At 42.0% G+C, this 15,239-nt stretch overlaps 1 protein-coding gene across 1 annotated transcript; it reads left to right on the top strand.

The window, feature by feature from the left end:
- The first annotated feature begins 2,117 nt into the window (after nt 1–2,117).
- LOC103282167 (transmembrane protein 207) lies at nt 2,118–13,298 on the top strand. Its single transcript, XM_008124746.3, has 5 exons — nt 2,118–2,599; nt 8,489–8,529; nt 8,939–8,983; nt 10,591–10,733; nt 12,981–13,298. The coding sequence occupies exons 1-5, from the start codon at nt 2,492–2,494 to the stop codon at nt 13,151–13,153; spliced, it is 510 nt and encodes a 169-aa protein (XP_008122953.1). The 5' UTR covers nt 2,118–2,491; the 3' UTR covers nt 13,154–13,298.
- The last annotated feature ends 1,941 nt before the right edge of the window (nt 13,299–15,239 follow it).

The raw sequence follows: 15,239 nt of genomic DNA, 5'->3' as shown, positions 1-15,239 counted from the left end.
CGGTTAATTTATAAAGAAAAGCCAAGGTTGCAGTTTGGGACGTTGAGTGACAGGTGCAGAGCAAAGACACCGCTTGTATCCGAAGCTCGGCTAAAGAGCCAGTGAAAAACAAAGTCCTTTGCAGGTGCTTTCCTTCATCGCTCCCTCCCTTCTTCTTCAGGGACGTCGTTAGGGATATTTTCAAGACTCATTAGAAATGGAGACATTGCTTGGCAAAGAGGCTGGCAATAGGAAAAAGAGAAGATGCATTGCAAGTGGAATCATTCAACCAAAGAAGCCACAGTTGCTCTGAATTTGGAAGGCCTGATGATAGGTTTCTTTCTGCCATAAGAGGATCATAAACTGAAGCTAACTTGGCAGCAATAAGCAACAAGATAAGTTATGTCATGGCTTGCAAAGATACTATATGTGTGTTAACTGGAAAATCAAATACATGGAGCCGATTGGCTGTGTTTGCAAGGACCTGGGGAATGGGTTTTGTAACTGCTATCCTGCTGCTTGTTGTGGTTCAGTCTGATGATGAAGGGGGATTTGGGTTTATGCAGGCTGACCAAGGCAATGCTGATGAGGGAAATGTTGAATGTTGAAATGTTCTCCAATAATATGCTGTGTCCAGGTTGGTTCCTCAAGGGCTCTGCTATGGCTGACTTCTCTGGTTGAGTGAGTCTGCAGTGCCTCTCATTGTCGCACCTCAGGCTAGCTTCATCTTGCTAAAGACACCAGGCTGCACACAGAATGTAGTCTTTTGTAGTTTATTAGGGAATAGGGAAAAGATAGTTCATAAAAGGCAAAAGTTCCGTTCCAAAAGATAGTTACAAAAACAAGACTGTAAGAAACAAATCCATGGAAACATAAGGCATGAAACAAGGTCCTTTCAAAAGAAGCCAAAGTCCCAGAAGCGAGGATACATCCAGGCTACAAGATAATACAGGAAAGCAGACTTGGTTCTTGATTCAAGTGGGAAAATCACTTTGATGAAGATTTCCCTCTCAGCAGACTGTTTTAATAGCATAACATGAAGGCATTTCTTTGCCCTTTGAACTCCCTCTTATTTGCTATTCTGAGACTTCTGCGCAACCCCCGAAATTCCAAATGACTGGCCCGATCTAGAAAAGCGGCCTCATCGCTTTCAAGGCCTCAGGGCTCGTTAGTGTTATCAGGCTGAGGCTGGGAGCTGCTCTCCCTTCCTGCTTCTTGCACCTGAAAACCATCATCAGTAACAACATCATTTCTTCCCGTGGGAAAGCCTCCCTGCTCTTCATCTCCCACAGCAGGAACACCCTGCACCTGAATCCCATAATTCCCATCAGAGTCATCTTGAAACTCATCCTGAACCTGAATCCCATCCTGAACCTGAATCCCATCATCTTGAACCTGCATCCCAGAATCCTCATCAGAGTCACACAGAGGCTGAGTCACAACACTCATGTTTCTTGATCTGTGTCTGAGCAATGCTGCTGTGTTTGTGGGTTCCTCTGTAGATTTGTGTCCACAGCTGCATGGTATATGGTAGACTCCTGCAGAGGTGAGAGGATCCCTCTTGTCCTTTGCTGAACGTAGCATTTGTTGGATATTCTTGGTGGGTCTGTAGATAGTTTATAGGCTGTGTTTCTTCATCACTTTCCCTATGCAGTCAGTGGTCCCCTTGATGTATGGTTAATCACACTTTCCCTCTGGGTGGATGCTGCTGGAACATAAAGGCTGGAAAACCCACAAAAATCTAGTGATTCTTGCCATGAAAGCCTTCGACAGGACTCCCATAACCGCCGACTGGGGGAACATGATTTATTTTGGAATTTGGCCCTGAAATTTGCCACAGAGTTGCCTTGAAGGACCTAGGAAATAAGCAAGGAAGACCCACATCTCCGTGAGTTCGAAACCACCTGCTATTTTGGAGGAGATGGGTCATAAACCGGGGTCCACCCGAGGTCTCCATTGCAGCCCAGCAAAACCTGCGTCTCAGTCAATCATTTGCCCAAAGGATGTCATTGTGGCTTAACCTTTAATGCTAAACGCTCGGAAAGTCACACCAGTTGTGTCGAAATGGCGAGAAGCAGAGTTTACGATGATTTTGCAACGCCGGGACTTGTACTTGCATCAAAATCAGGTAATAGCCTTTGTAGAACAACGGGGAACGGGGACGACGGAAGGGCAGATAAATATATAATTAGAGATGAAATAAGGTGCAGGAGGGGCTGGATTTCTTTGCAAATACATACAAATACATTTGCCTTGATCAGAGTGATACAATGCATGGAGGTGATGGGATCCGTGGATTAGTAGGTGTTCATTTCCCATTGGCGATGACTTGACCTTGACCGTGTCCCCCACATTCAGCCCCAGGAGTTGTTGTTTTTTTTCTAATGGAAAAGTCACATGGATGGAGTGCCCAGTGCCCTCACTCTGTATTATATATATACATTAATTCATTTTAACAAGGAGCTGGAGCACAGCAAGGGAGAGAAACGCAGGCAGCCTTGAGCCAAACCCTATGATGACTTGGGCTTCTTCTTTTTGGATAGCAATGTGGTCCCTTCTGCGGGGTTGGCTTCTTGTCCTCTTCTGGACAGCTGGAGGTCTTCCCTCGGCATTTGCACAGGTAACATTGGTATTTCTTGTTGGGAATCACCCTGGACTACTCAAGTCTAGATGTAGTTAGATAGATGATAGACTGAGGGAATCCTTTCCCTTTTTCCAAAGCATGCCTAGACAGGCTTTACTGTGTTTCACTCTATCCTGTTCATGTCACATCCCTTACTTTGAAGTTAGTAGAAATGTGAATCTCCAGGGACACTAACTTCTCATTGGTCAGAATGGCTTCTATGGCCCCAATAAACTGGACCATGAGGTTGGAACCATTTTGGTTCTCTCTTCTCTCTTTGTTTTTCAAGCTAACAACACGTCCTGCCATCTCTCCTGGCAAGATGTAACTATTTAGATGTTTGTTATTTTTCCTTTCTTATTTTTCCTTAGAAACCAGTCTAGAGTAGACTAGACAGCTCCCAAGCCGTTCTATCTACCATGGAGTTCTTTTTACCTGAATAAATACTTTTTGAACTTTTACTGAGACTCTGCACTCCATTGAAATCCTAAATGGTCAAAGTCTTCTCTTTGCTCGCCCCGTGTAAGTAACTGTTGCATTTGAAAGTTTTGCTTTTACTACTCTGCTGATTTTGGTGGAATCTCCCCCAGAGAGGGTTACATTGAGTCTAACCGCTCAGAGATTACCACAAGATTTCTGATGTGCCCATGCCTTTGTCTGGCCTGTCAATCTTTGACTCTGTGGGCACCATTTCATTTGGGTGGGAATTTTGGCTGGAATTGGGGCCTGGGTGGAATCGAACACAATGAATTCCAAGAGGCAAAACGTATGGCACTGCACTTAAACAGAAAGAACGAAGTGCACAGACATAGGATGGAGGCCCCTGGTTTGTAAACAATCCCTAGGAAAGGGATCTAGGGGTCTTAGCAGACCACAAGCTGAACATGAGCCAAGAATGTGATGCAGCAGCGAAAAAAGTCAATGGGATTCTAGGCTGTATCAAGAGGAGTATAGTATCTGGATTGTGGGAAGTCTGTCGGGTTCTCTTCTCCCAGTTGTGCTGTGGGTCCGTCTTCCAAAGAAAGCACCAAGACACACGCGGGTAGATTCCAACAAGTTTTATTGTACCGAATACCAGAACCTTCTTTTGAGCCATATATATAGGGACTCTCACATACCAGAGTGTAATTGATGTTTTATGGCCGGCCTGCTTTATGGCTGGCATCTGTTCTTTGTCAGCTGAGCAGAGATGTCAAGGATTGGGGATCCTGACAAAGTCATAGTGCCTCTCTCTTCTGCTACTCAATGCTATGGCAACATGGGATTTGTAGTTTGGTGAGGCACCAACACTCTTTGATGGAGAAGGCTAAAGACTTTGCAAAATTACAAATCCCAGGGTTGCATAGCACCGAGTCATGTCAATTGTGGGAGGCTTAAACTGAATGAATGCTATAGTGTGGATGCAGTCAAAGACAGACAAAATTGTAATGGGAGGTGACGTTGTTAGAAAGGACAGGTAGTGTGAAACCTGGACCCTTGTAAAACTACAACTCTCAACATTCCATAGAGTTGAGCCCAGACAATTAAAGTGGCATCAAACTGTATTATTTCTACAGTGTAGATGCATCCTCAAGTGTTTCAAGTCCCCCCCACCTTTGAAGTTGACTAATTGCATTGGTGGTTGTTTGATATTATTACTATTGATATTATTACTGTTATATTAACCATTGTTTTAACTTCTGTTTTATCATCTTCTTGTGTTTTAAACTGTGTGTATTTTTTATGTATTTGTGCTGTTACTTTTGTAACATTGTGAGCCGCCCGGAGTCCCCACGGGGAGATGGTGGCGGGGTATAAATAAAGATTATTATTATTATTATTATTATTATTATTATTATTATTATTATTATTATTATTATTATATTTATTCAACCATCACCCAGAAACCAATTGCACTTTCCCTTTCTAATGGTTCAAACTTTGTTTCATTAACACACATCCACAAGCAAACACATATATCTCTCCCTTCGGGGAGATGGGGCGGGGCATAAGAATAAAGTTGTTGTTGTTATTATTATTATTATTATTATTATTATTATTATTATTATTATTATTATTATATACAGTAGAGTCTTACTTATCCAAGCCTCGCTTATCCAAGCTTCTGGATTATCCAAGCCATTTTTGTAGTCAATGTTTTCAATATATCATGACATTTTGGTGCTAAATTCGTAAATTCAGTAATTACCACATAACATTACTGCGTGAGCTACTTTTTCTGTCAAATTTGTTGTATAACATGATGTTTTGGTGCTTAATTTGTAAAATCATAACCTATTTTGATGTTTAATAGGCTTTTCCTTAATCCCTTCTTATTATCCAAGATATTCGCTTATCCAAGCTTCTGCTGGCTCGTTTAGCTTAGATAACTGAGGCTCTACTGTACATACATTGGCTCCATAGTTTATATAAGGTGTACATGAAAGAATAAACCAATTTCATGTTTAGAATGGGAAGCCTTCTCTAAAAGTGTTCTCTACCCTGTTCAACTCATGTAAGTTGACACCACTCTTAAGTGCCATTGAATCCTGGGAATTGTAGTTTGGTAGGGCACCAGCATTCTGGCAGAGAATGTCAAAGACCTTGTGAAACTTCAACTCTCAGGATACTGAGATCCAATGCATTTCTGTTCCCAAGCCTTTCGGGTGTAGGATACTCAACCCGTGCCTCAGAGAACTATAAATCCCACGGCTCCAGAGGATGCAGCCAAGACAAGTTGCAGTGGCACAAAAGTGTTTTTAATGGTGCAGACTAGTGAAAGACAAAACAACCCGTCCCTTTTCTCTTGCAAAACTATATATATAAAAGAGTGATGGCATCACAGCAACCCGCAAAACAACAAAACTACAGGCCCCCCAACCTCGAAATTTGACAACACAACCCATCATCCACGCCTCTAGGTTGATACAACAAAAAGAAAAGAAAAATAAAGTCCTAATTAGAGAGAGAGGAATAATTGCTTTTATCCAATTGCTGCCAGTTAGAAGGCTAAATTCCTCCAACTTGGTCTCCTAGAAACCCAATAAAAATAATAAAAAACCCTAACATTAATACAATAAAATACTATAATAACAGAAAATAACTAAAAATAATACAATAAAATAATAAAATATAATAAATAAAAATATAACTTACAATAAAATTAATAAAAAAATGCAAATAACGTCAAATAAAAATTACACAACAATTTTTAACCAATACCACCACCACTTTGCCACAGCAACGCGTGGCCAGGCACAGCTAGTGCAGCATAAAATTTGTTTTTAATCTGTAAATGTCAGAAGCTTTTGTAGCACTAGACAGAACTATAATCTCCTTTGGGTTGCTCTGAGATTTCCAGGCTGTATGGCTATGTTCCAGAAGCATTCTCTCCTGACGTTTCATCCACATCTATGGCAGGCATCCTCAGAGGTTGTGATGTCTGCTGGAAACTAGGCAAGTGGGAGAAAGAACTCCTGTCTGTTTGAGGCAAGTGTGAATGTTGCAATTAGACATCTTGATTAGCATTGAATAGCTTTGCAGCTTCAAAGCCTGGCTGCTTCCTGCCTGGGGGAATCCTTTGTTGGGAGGTGTCAGCTGGCCCTTTCCTTCCAACTCCTCCCAGCTTCTTAATTTCCACTTTTTTCCAAACCTTTTCTACCCACAAAGAAAGAAAGAAAAATGATATATTCCCTATTCTCATGGGACATTACCTAATAAGGTTGCACTGACTCCGGAATGAAGAATATAATACATTTTCCAAACCAAAAGTTACTTTATTCCAGATGGAGATTATGAAAATGCATTATATTTTGAAAAAGAAATTGCATTGTTACTTTCCCTTTTTTCTTCACTTGGCTGTAATATATGTGTGCTTCCCTCCAGGCAAGATTTCTCTTTTTCTTTCATTCCTGGGCTGAAAATGAATCTTATTTTGAGCTGTTTCCTTCTCTCTGCCTCTTCTCTCTCCCACTCCCCACTAATGCGTTTATTTTATTCTGCAATCGGTAATGATTCACGTCTCCATGGTCCTGTTTTATTCACTTTTGTTTATTTGTTATAATTATTTGAATACATTGCTTCCATGCTATTGCCAGATTTGTTTACGCCGGGGAAAAACAATTAGACCGAGAAGAGAGAAAACACTGTAAATTGAAAAGTATGGGGGGAAATTTAATATTTTTTTGACTTGCAAAGCAAACAAGAGTTTTGATGCTAGAATGCCACTGGTGTGTTTGTTAATACCTGGGCATTCATGTCAAAAGGTGTGTCTACATTATGGAATTAATGCAGGTTGATACCACTTGAGCTACTATGGTCCAATGCTATAAAATCCTGGTAGTTATAGTTTTGCAAGCTTTCCTTCCCAAATAATATGAAATCAAACTGCAACTCCCAAGATCATTGGACCATGGCAGTTAAAGTGAGATCAAACTGCATTAATTCTGCAATTTGGATGCTAAGTAACTTTTAATTCCAAGATTTGATTCCAAACTGCCATGTAATGCAGTGCAGATCCATATAATGCAGTGCAATGCAGTTAAACTGACCATATAACACAGTTTCAAACTGTTTTAAATGGCGGTGTAGATCCAGCTTTAGCCAAGGGACTCCCCTTTAAAAATGATGCCCTTCTCCTGAACGTCCCAGCTCAATGTGGCCAATGGCAATGTTATATATCCCCAAAATGGGAGTTACTTGCAATGCAAAAAACATTGTCTCAAAATATATAACTTTCCTCAGTTTTGGTAGAAGCAGACCACACTTGAGTAGATGACCAAGCCAATGTAATTTTGGCTCCACTTACACTGGCATATAATAGTTTGAAATTGCATTATATGGCAGTATAGATATCTTCAAGCAGTTTGACAAATGTGTTGTTGAAGGCTTTCATGGCTGGAGTCACAGGGTTGTGTGCTTTCCGGGCTGTCTGGCCATGTTCCAGAAGCATTCTCTCCTGACGTTTCGCCCACATCTAGAACTATGGACAAAGGATGAGGATGAACGGATCTGATTTTATGTTTGAAACATATATTTTGTAATTCATAATGTATTTTAATAGTTTTAACTGTTTTATGTGCAGTTTTATATTGGTTTGTATGGGCATCTAATTGTTGCCACTGTTGTAAGCCACCCTGAGTCCCTTCCGGTGAGAAGGGCGGGATATAAATGTGAGAAATAATAAATAAATAAATACCCATGTTTACAAGCCAAAAAAGCATTGTCCCTGTGTTCCCATGTGCTTGTTATCGATTCTAAGGGAACGTCTGGGACGATGAACCTTTAACCTTAACCTCGTATCTCTATCTAAGGAAGACTCCTCTGAGTCACTGCCAGAAACACCTGGAACTTGTTGATGTTCAAAATCATGGGAAAGGTCATCCTTATCATTAGTTTCTATTTCCTCGCCAGCCTGCGGCTCCAAGCCAGAGCCATCAACATTTCCAGCATCAGAGCCTTCAAGATTTCTCTCTTCAGGATCGCTTTGGTCAGCATTGTTTTGGTCAGCCTGCATAAACCCAAATCCCCCTTCCCCATCAGACTGAACCACAACAGGTTGGTCTGCACTGGAGAATGATTGCAGTTTGATGCTACTTGAATTGCCATGGCTCAATGTTATGCAGTCCTAGGAATTGTAGTTTGCAAGGTCTTTAGTCTTCTCTGCCTCACCAAACTACAACTCCCAGTATTTCAAAGCACTGAACGATATTCAAGTGGGGTCAAACTACATCCATTCTGCAGTGTTGATGCACCCCTTGCACGCCTCCTTTAAAGTATGTATCATCACTCAAAGATTCAGGAGCCACCAGAAACTCAAATGTTGGGAAATTTTTCCCATCCTTCTGCTGGGAATTAAGCAAGTTGTCCTTTTTTGCCTTGATCCCTGAACCTTTCCCATTATTTCAGCCAGGAAGCTCAGCTACAGAAGGATGTGAAAGCATAGAGTGGTAAGTTGGCTTTCCGTTGCATTGCTTCTCTCTTTTTTCCATTGGGTTTTAGGACTCTTAAAAGCCCATTTTGACTTGGCATCAAATGGGCCAAGAAAGGAAAGAATGTTTGCATGTATTAATTTCTAGGAAGCTTAGGTTAGTTGGCAATCCGCACTAGGGATGCATCTACACTGAAGAATGGATGCAGTTTGACATCACTTTTATTGCCATGGCTCCATGCAATGGAGCTCTGAGAGTTGTAGTTTGGCGAGGCCCTAGCTCTCTTTGGCAGAGAATGTTCAAGACCATATGAAACTACAACTCCCAAGACACCTTAGCAGTAAACAGTTAAAGTGGTGTCGATGTAGAAGCCCATCTGCATTCTCAGCAATGTCCCTTGACCTTTCATTCTTATCTTTGTTCTCAGCTCCATCAGTTATGAAGCCCACAGCTTTGGTGCCTGGTATATCTGGTGAGTACAGATTTGTGTTGGTTTTTTTTTTCCTGGAGAAAACATTAATTAAAGATGGTTTTCTGAGATAGAGAGACACAAAGAAGTTCCTCTCCTAGATAAATCCACATTTTTTTCCTACTCTATTTTTTTTCCCATGTCAGGAGAGACTTGAGAAACTGCAAGTCCTACTCTGGTGACCTGAGTCAACTGAAAGTGTGCGCTCCCCAAATTTGCCCAAGTCTCTCAAAAAGATCCCATATATGAAGTGATGATGATAGATGAGTTACATTTTAATATTAAACTACTTGTATGTTTACTTCCTCAGTTCTCAGGGTGAATCTACACTGTGAAATGTATGCAGTTTGACCCCACTTCATTTGCCATAGCTCAAGGCGATGGATTCCTGAGTGTTTTCCTTTTGCAAGGTCTTTAGCCTTCTCTGCCAAAGAATATCAGTGCCTCGTCCAACTGCAATTCCCAGGATTACTTAACACTGCACTATGGCAAATAAAGTGGCATTATGTGATTTCAGCTCCCTCAAGAATCATAGATTCGGAGTCCAGTAGATCTAGCATTCCATAAGGCCAGGTGAGACACAGATGCGCTGAAGGCAAAATCAGAGGCTTTGTTTTCACTGGCCAAAGAGGATGTCAGCACAGCAGGGCTCCAAAGAACTGACATAGTCATGTTTATTGTAAGTTGACATTTATTCAAGTCTACTGCATTTGGCTTCTGGTTGGTCCAGAAAATATCTGGCTAGGATCTGTTCTCTGGTTGGTTTGGTGTCTGTTGTCATTGCTGGTTGGCTTCAGTTGTGGTGGTAAACCTTAGTAAACTGTCATCAGATTATTTTGAAGCTTGTGTCCATTTATTGATCCACCCATGAGAGGGGAAGGAATGTGGTGGAGCAAGCAACAATGGGCTGAAATGGGTTTCAGTGGGTGCCAGTTCATTAAACACAAGGGTGCTCATTTCAATGGGATCCCCAGGGTGAGGTCTCATTTGGTGACAGGGATGAAGAAACATTTCCAGGAATAGATCAGATCATAGACCCATAGAACCATAGAACTGGAAGAGACCTTGTGGGCCATCCTGCCCAACCCCCTGCCAAGTAGCAGGAAAATCGCAGGAAAATCCTGATCATATCAGAAAAAAAGGACTCAGAGGCCCTTGTGTCTATTCACGGCATTGTGAAAGGATTATGCTAACTAACTGTTGCCATCCTTTGACGTCTGAGGTGTGTTAGGTGTGTGAGAGCACAATTCTAAGGGGCCTAATGGAAATAACTCAGAAACTGGGAATGAAGTCCACGACGGCTCTCTTATTCATTTCTATGGAACTGCGGACTATGGAGTTCATCACCTTGGGCTCGGATTTTTGACAATAGTGGTATCAAACTGCCTTAGACCTAAAGTGTAGTCTTCCTTGGAACAGAAACATTGGATCAATGCAATTTATTTAAGTGATGACTTCCCCACAATCAACCATCATTGGGTCTTCATACATTATAGGACTCAGGTCCAGACAGACATTCCACATCACATTTTGACATGTTATCTAGATGATGTGACTCCATATCAGACCTCATCTTGGAGAAGTGACACTTTGTGGTCCTCTTCTTCCAGGCCTTGCCTGTCTCTGCTCCTTGCTGTGGTTCTCCTGTGCCTGGTCGCCTGCTGTCTCCAATGGTGGCTGAAAAGGCAAGGGTTCCTTCCATCTTCTCGGAATCCCAATGTGTTTGTTCTCAGTGACACCGAATCAGTCTACGGTGAGTTTCCAAGATTGGCATAAGGAGAGTGACATAACTTCAGCTGAGCACCATCTCGAACCTCGATGAACATACTTACATGGAGTCATACCGTTGGAAGGAACTCCAAAGCCTATCTAGTCCGATTCCCCAGCCATGAACGAAAACATGTTTAACATGATCCCAAAAGATGGTCTTCCAATCTCTATGTAACGACCTCCAGAGATGGAGTGTCTATCAAATCTGCGATAGTCCATAGAATCATAGAACAAAAAAGAACCACAAGGGCCATCTAGTTCAACCTCTCAATTCGGCTAATGCACTCCAAAGAGATGGTCATCCAGTCTGTATTTATTGACCTTCAGAGATCGAAAGTCCACCAACTCTGAAATTATCCATTTATAAAACCATGGAACCATCATCATCATCATTTTTATTTCTTACCTTGAAGCAGTAAGTCATAGTTAAGATACGTACTGGTAGATAAAAATATAAAACCATTAAAAGAGTATATACCCAAAGACATAGACATGAGACACATTAAACTCATTCTTACCAACAGAAATGGAAGGGATCTCAAGGGCCATAATAATATGCAGTTCAAGCTCTTTGGAAAGACGGTCATCCAATCTCTATTTATTGACCTCCAAAGATTGAGAGACCACTGATTCTGAGGTAGCCCAATCATAGAATCATAGGATTGGAAGGGACACCAAGGGCCATCTAGTCCAACCCTCAACATAGCTAAAGTACTCCTAAGAAATGATCATCCAATCAGGGTTTGGGTCTCCAAAGATGGAAAGTCCATTCATCTATATATATAAAAGGGTAATGAAATTTCGGCCTAACTACACAAAACTACACATCCCAGAAACAAAACTACACATCCCAGAAATACTAAACTTGGCAGCACAACCCCTCATCCATGCCTCTACGTTCATACAACAAAAAGCTCCAGCTACTCCAGAAAACGGCCAGGCTTTGAGACTGCAAGGCTATTCACTGCTATTCCACCTGGCCAACAAAGGATTCCCATAAGCCACAGCAACGCGTGGCCGGGCAAAGCTAGTAAATTTATATAATCATAGGGTCAGAAGGGACCCCAAGGGCCATCTAGTCCAACCTCTTCCAGCCATACACAGAGAAACAACTAAAGCACTCCCAGTGGATGGCCATCCAACTACTTTGTACTTGCTGTTGCTGTGTGCCTTCAAGTCATTTCCAGAGTATGGAGACCTTAAGGTGAATCTATCACTGGGTTTTGTTGCCAAGAGTTGTTTGGAAGAGGTCTGCCCTTGTTTTCCTTTGGGGCTGAGAGAGTGTGAGCGGACCAAGATCTCCAAGTGGGTTTCTTTGGCCAAAGGGGGATTTGAATCCAGATCTCTAGTAGTAATAGTTCAATGCTCAAATCAATATAGCAATCTGGTTCTCTAAAAGGCAGTTTCCCTGGGTTGGAAATAATTCCTTTTGTTATATGTGTTGATTCTCACGAATTGTGCATGAAGCCATTGTCTTTGCTCATACCTTTGCTAATGGGTTAGGATTTGTAAATATAATTTAATGCACTTATCTTTCTCTGCTGGGATATTTTCATTTATTTATTTATTTATTTACTTGTTTCTTAAGTGCTTTAAATGGTACACAAACCTTGAGTCCTGGATCTGGAGTGAAAGTCATGACAACGTAAATAATTTTTCTATAAGGGACTAGCTGTGCCCGGCCACGCGTTGCTGTGGCAAAGTATGGTGGTATGGGAAATAAAGTATTGAGGAATTGGTGGTAGTTAAGGTCAAGGGTAAAGGTGTGCAGTCCAGATAATCCAGTGCAAAGCAGATAATATAAGATTATAAATGGGTTATATAGCTGTGTGGAAGGCCCTTGAGTCTACACTGCCATATAATCCAGTTAAAATCTGATAATTTGTATTTTATAGGCAGTGTGGAAGAGGCCTAAGTGAGGCCTAACTCTGCCTGTCCCCTGGGTGAGTGGGTTGCTAGGAGACCAAGTGGGCGGAGCCTTGCCTTCTAACTTGCAGCAATTGGATAAAAACAATTATTCCTCTCCCTCTAATTAGGACTTTATTTTTCTTTTCTTTTTGTTGTATGAACCCAGAGGCGTGGATGATGGGTTGTGTTGTCAATTTTCGAGGTTGTGGGGTGTTTACTTTTGTTGTTTTGGCGGTCGCCAGGATTCCATTACTCTTTTATATATATAGATTGAGAATAGCCGCAAAGACTGAAGCAATTCCTTCCACTCTTTCCTTCCCAGAGAATGATGCAGCCCCTTGGATGCCACCCAAGATCCCTCTCCGCCTCCCGGGCTGTGAGCCGAGCACTACAAATCCCAGCTGCAACATGGCCCCTCCGTCCTATGATGAGATTATGAAGCGAGACTCGAACTCGGGACCCGGGCAGGAGGCAGCAGTGGCAGCCTTGGATTGACCTCAGTGGGAAGCCTACATTGAATGAATACTATTAGTCTCTCTCTCTGCCTTATCTCCCAGACAAGGCTACAGCAAGGTCTTGAATTCTTCCAACGGAGCAATCACTTCCTACTAATATAATAAAGCAATACTCTTCCAACAAATTGAGCAATGTGCAATTATTGGGCATTCGTCGAAACGTTAGGCTGGCCTTTGGATGCGCATTTCCGACTCCAATCATTTTGTTTTGCAGCACACACAGAGGGAAACTCATGTTGAAAAACCTCTGCCCTAAACCATAATTGTTTTCTTCGGGAACTCAATTCCTATCCTTGCGGAAAGTATAATGCAAGCTGCACCTGCACTGCAGAGTTAATGCAGCATGATCCCACTTTAACTGCTTCAGCTTGATGCTATGGCAGCCAGGGAATTGTAGTTTCACGAGGCACTAGCATTCTTTGGGAGAGAAAGATAAGGACCTTGTGAAACTATAACTCTAAGGATTCCATATTGCAGAGCCATTGCATTGCAAGTGGTGCCACATTGTGTTCATTCTATAACGTAGATGCACCCTGAGTCTTCTATGTTCCCATTTTAAGAGAGAAGGATAAGGACCTTGTGAAACTATAACTCCCAGGATTCCATAGTGCAGAGCCATTGGATTGCAAGTGGTGCCACATTGTGTTCATTCTATAACGTAGATGCACCCTGAGTCTTCTGTGTTCCCACTTTGGGAGAGAAGGATAAGGACCTTGTGAAACTATAACTCCCAGGATTCCATAGTGCAGAGCCATTGCATTGCAAGTGGTGCCACATTGTGTTCATTCTATAACGTAGATGCACCCTGAGTCTTCTATGTTCCCATTTTAAGAGAGAAGGATAAGGACCTTGTGAAACTATAACTCCCAGGATTCCATAGTGCAGATGCCATTGCACTGCAAGTGGTGCCACATTGTGTTCATTCCATAATGTAGATGCACCCTGAGTCTTCTATGTTCCCATTTTAAGAGAGAAGGATGAGGACCTTGTGAAACTATAACTCCAAGGATTCCATAGTGCAGAGCCATTGCATTGCAAGTGGTGCCAAATTATGTTCATTCTATAACGTAGATGCACCCTGAGTCTTCTATGTTCCCATTTTGAGAGAGAAGGATGAGGACCTTGTGAAACTATAACTCCAAGGATTCCATAGTGCAGATGCCATTGCATTGCAAGTGGTGCCACATTATGTTCATTCTATAACGTAGATGCACCCTGAGTCTTTTGTGTTCTCACTTTGGGAGAGAAGGATAAGGACCTTGTGAAACTATAACTCCCAGGATTCCATAGTGCAGAGCCATTGCATTGCAAGTGGTGCCACATTATGTTCATTCTATAACGTAGATGCACCCTGAGTCTTCTATGTTCCCATTTTGAGAGAGAAGGATAAGGACCTTGTGAAACTATAACTCCCAGGATTCCATAGTGCAGATGCCATTGCATTGCAAGTGGTGCCACATTGTGTTCATTCTATAACGTAGATGCACCCTGACTCTTCTGTGTTCCCACTTTGGGAGAGAAGGATAAGGACCTTGTGAAACTATAACTCCCAGGATTCCATAGTGCAGATGCCATTGCATTGCAAGTGGTGCCACATTGTGTTCATTCTATAACGTAGATGCACCCTGAGTCTTCCGTGTTCCCACTTTGGGAGAGAAGGATAAGGACCCTGTGAAACTATAACTCCCAGGATTCCATAGTGCAGAGCCATTGCATTGCAAGTGGTGCCACATTGTGTTCATTCTATAACGTAGATGCACCCTGAGTCTTCTATGTTCCCATTTTAAGAGAGAAGGATAAGGACCTTGTGAAACTATAACTCTAAGGATTCCATAGTGCAGAGCCATTGCATTGCAAGTGGTGCCACATTGCGTTCGTTCTATAATGTAGATGCACCCTGAGTCTTCTATGTTCCCACTTTGGGAGAGAAGGATAAGGACCTTGTGAAACTATAACTCCCAGGATTCCATAGTGCAGAGCCGTTGCATTGCAAGTGGTGCCACATTGTGTTCATTCTATAACGTAGATGCACCCTGAGTCTTCTATGTTCCCATTTTGAGAGAGAA

This window comes from Anolis carolinensis, chromosome 3, assembly GCF_035594765.1.
Source record: "Anolis carolinensis isolate JA03-04 chromosome 3, rAnoCar3.1.pri, whole genome shotgun sequence".
NCBI classification, from domain to species: domain Eukaryota; kingdom Metazoa; phylum Chordata; class Lepidosauria; order Squamata; family Dactyloidae; genus Anolis; species Anolis carolinensis.
The sequence above is the reverse complement of the archived record's forward strand: the minus strand, read 5'-3'. Positions and strand labels throughout refer to the sequence as shown.

What these genes read in the sequence shown, in the direction of transcription:
- LOC103282167 (XM_008124746.3), top strand. Translation starts at nt 2,492, where the DNA reads ATGATGACTTGGGCTTCTTCTTTTTGGATAGCAATGTGGTCCCTTCTG. An exon ending in GGATGTGAAAGCATAGAGTG is followed by an intron (nt 8,530 to 8,938) that starts GTAAGTTGGCTT and finishes CTTTGTTCTCAG; the next exon opens with CTCCATCAGTTATGAAGCCC. An exon ending in TGACACCGAATCAGTCTACG is followed by an intron (nt 10,734 to 12,980) that starts GTGAGTTTCCAA and finishes TTTCCTTCCCAG; the next exon opens with AGAATGATGCAGCCCCTTGG.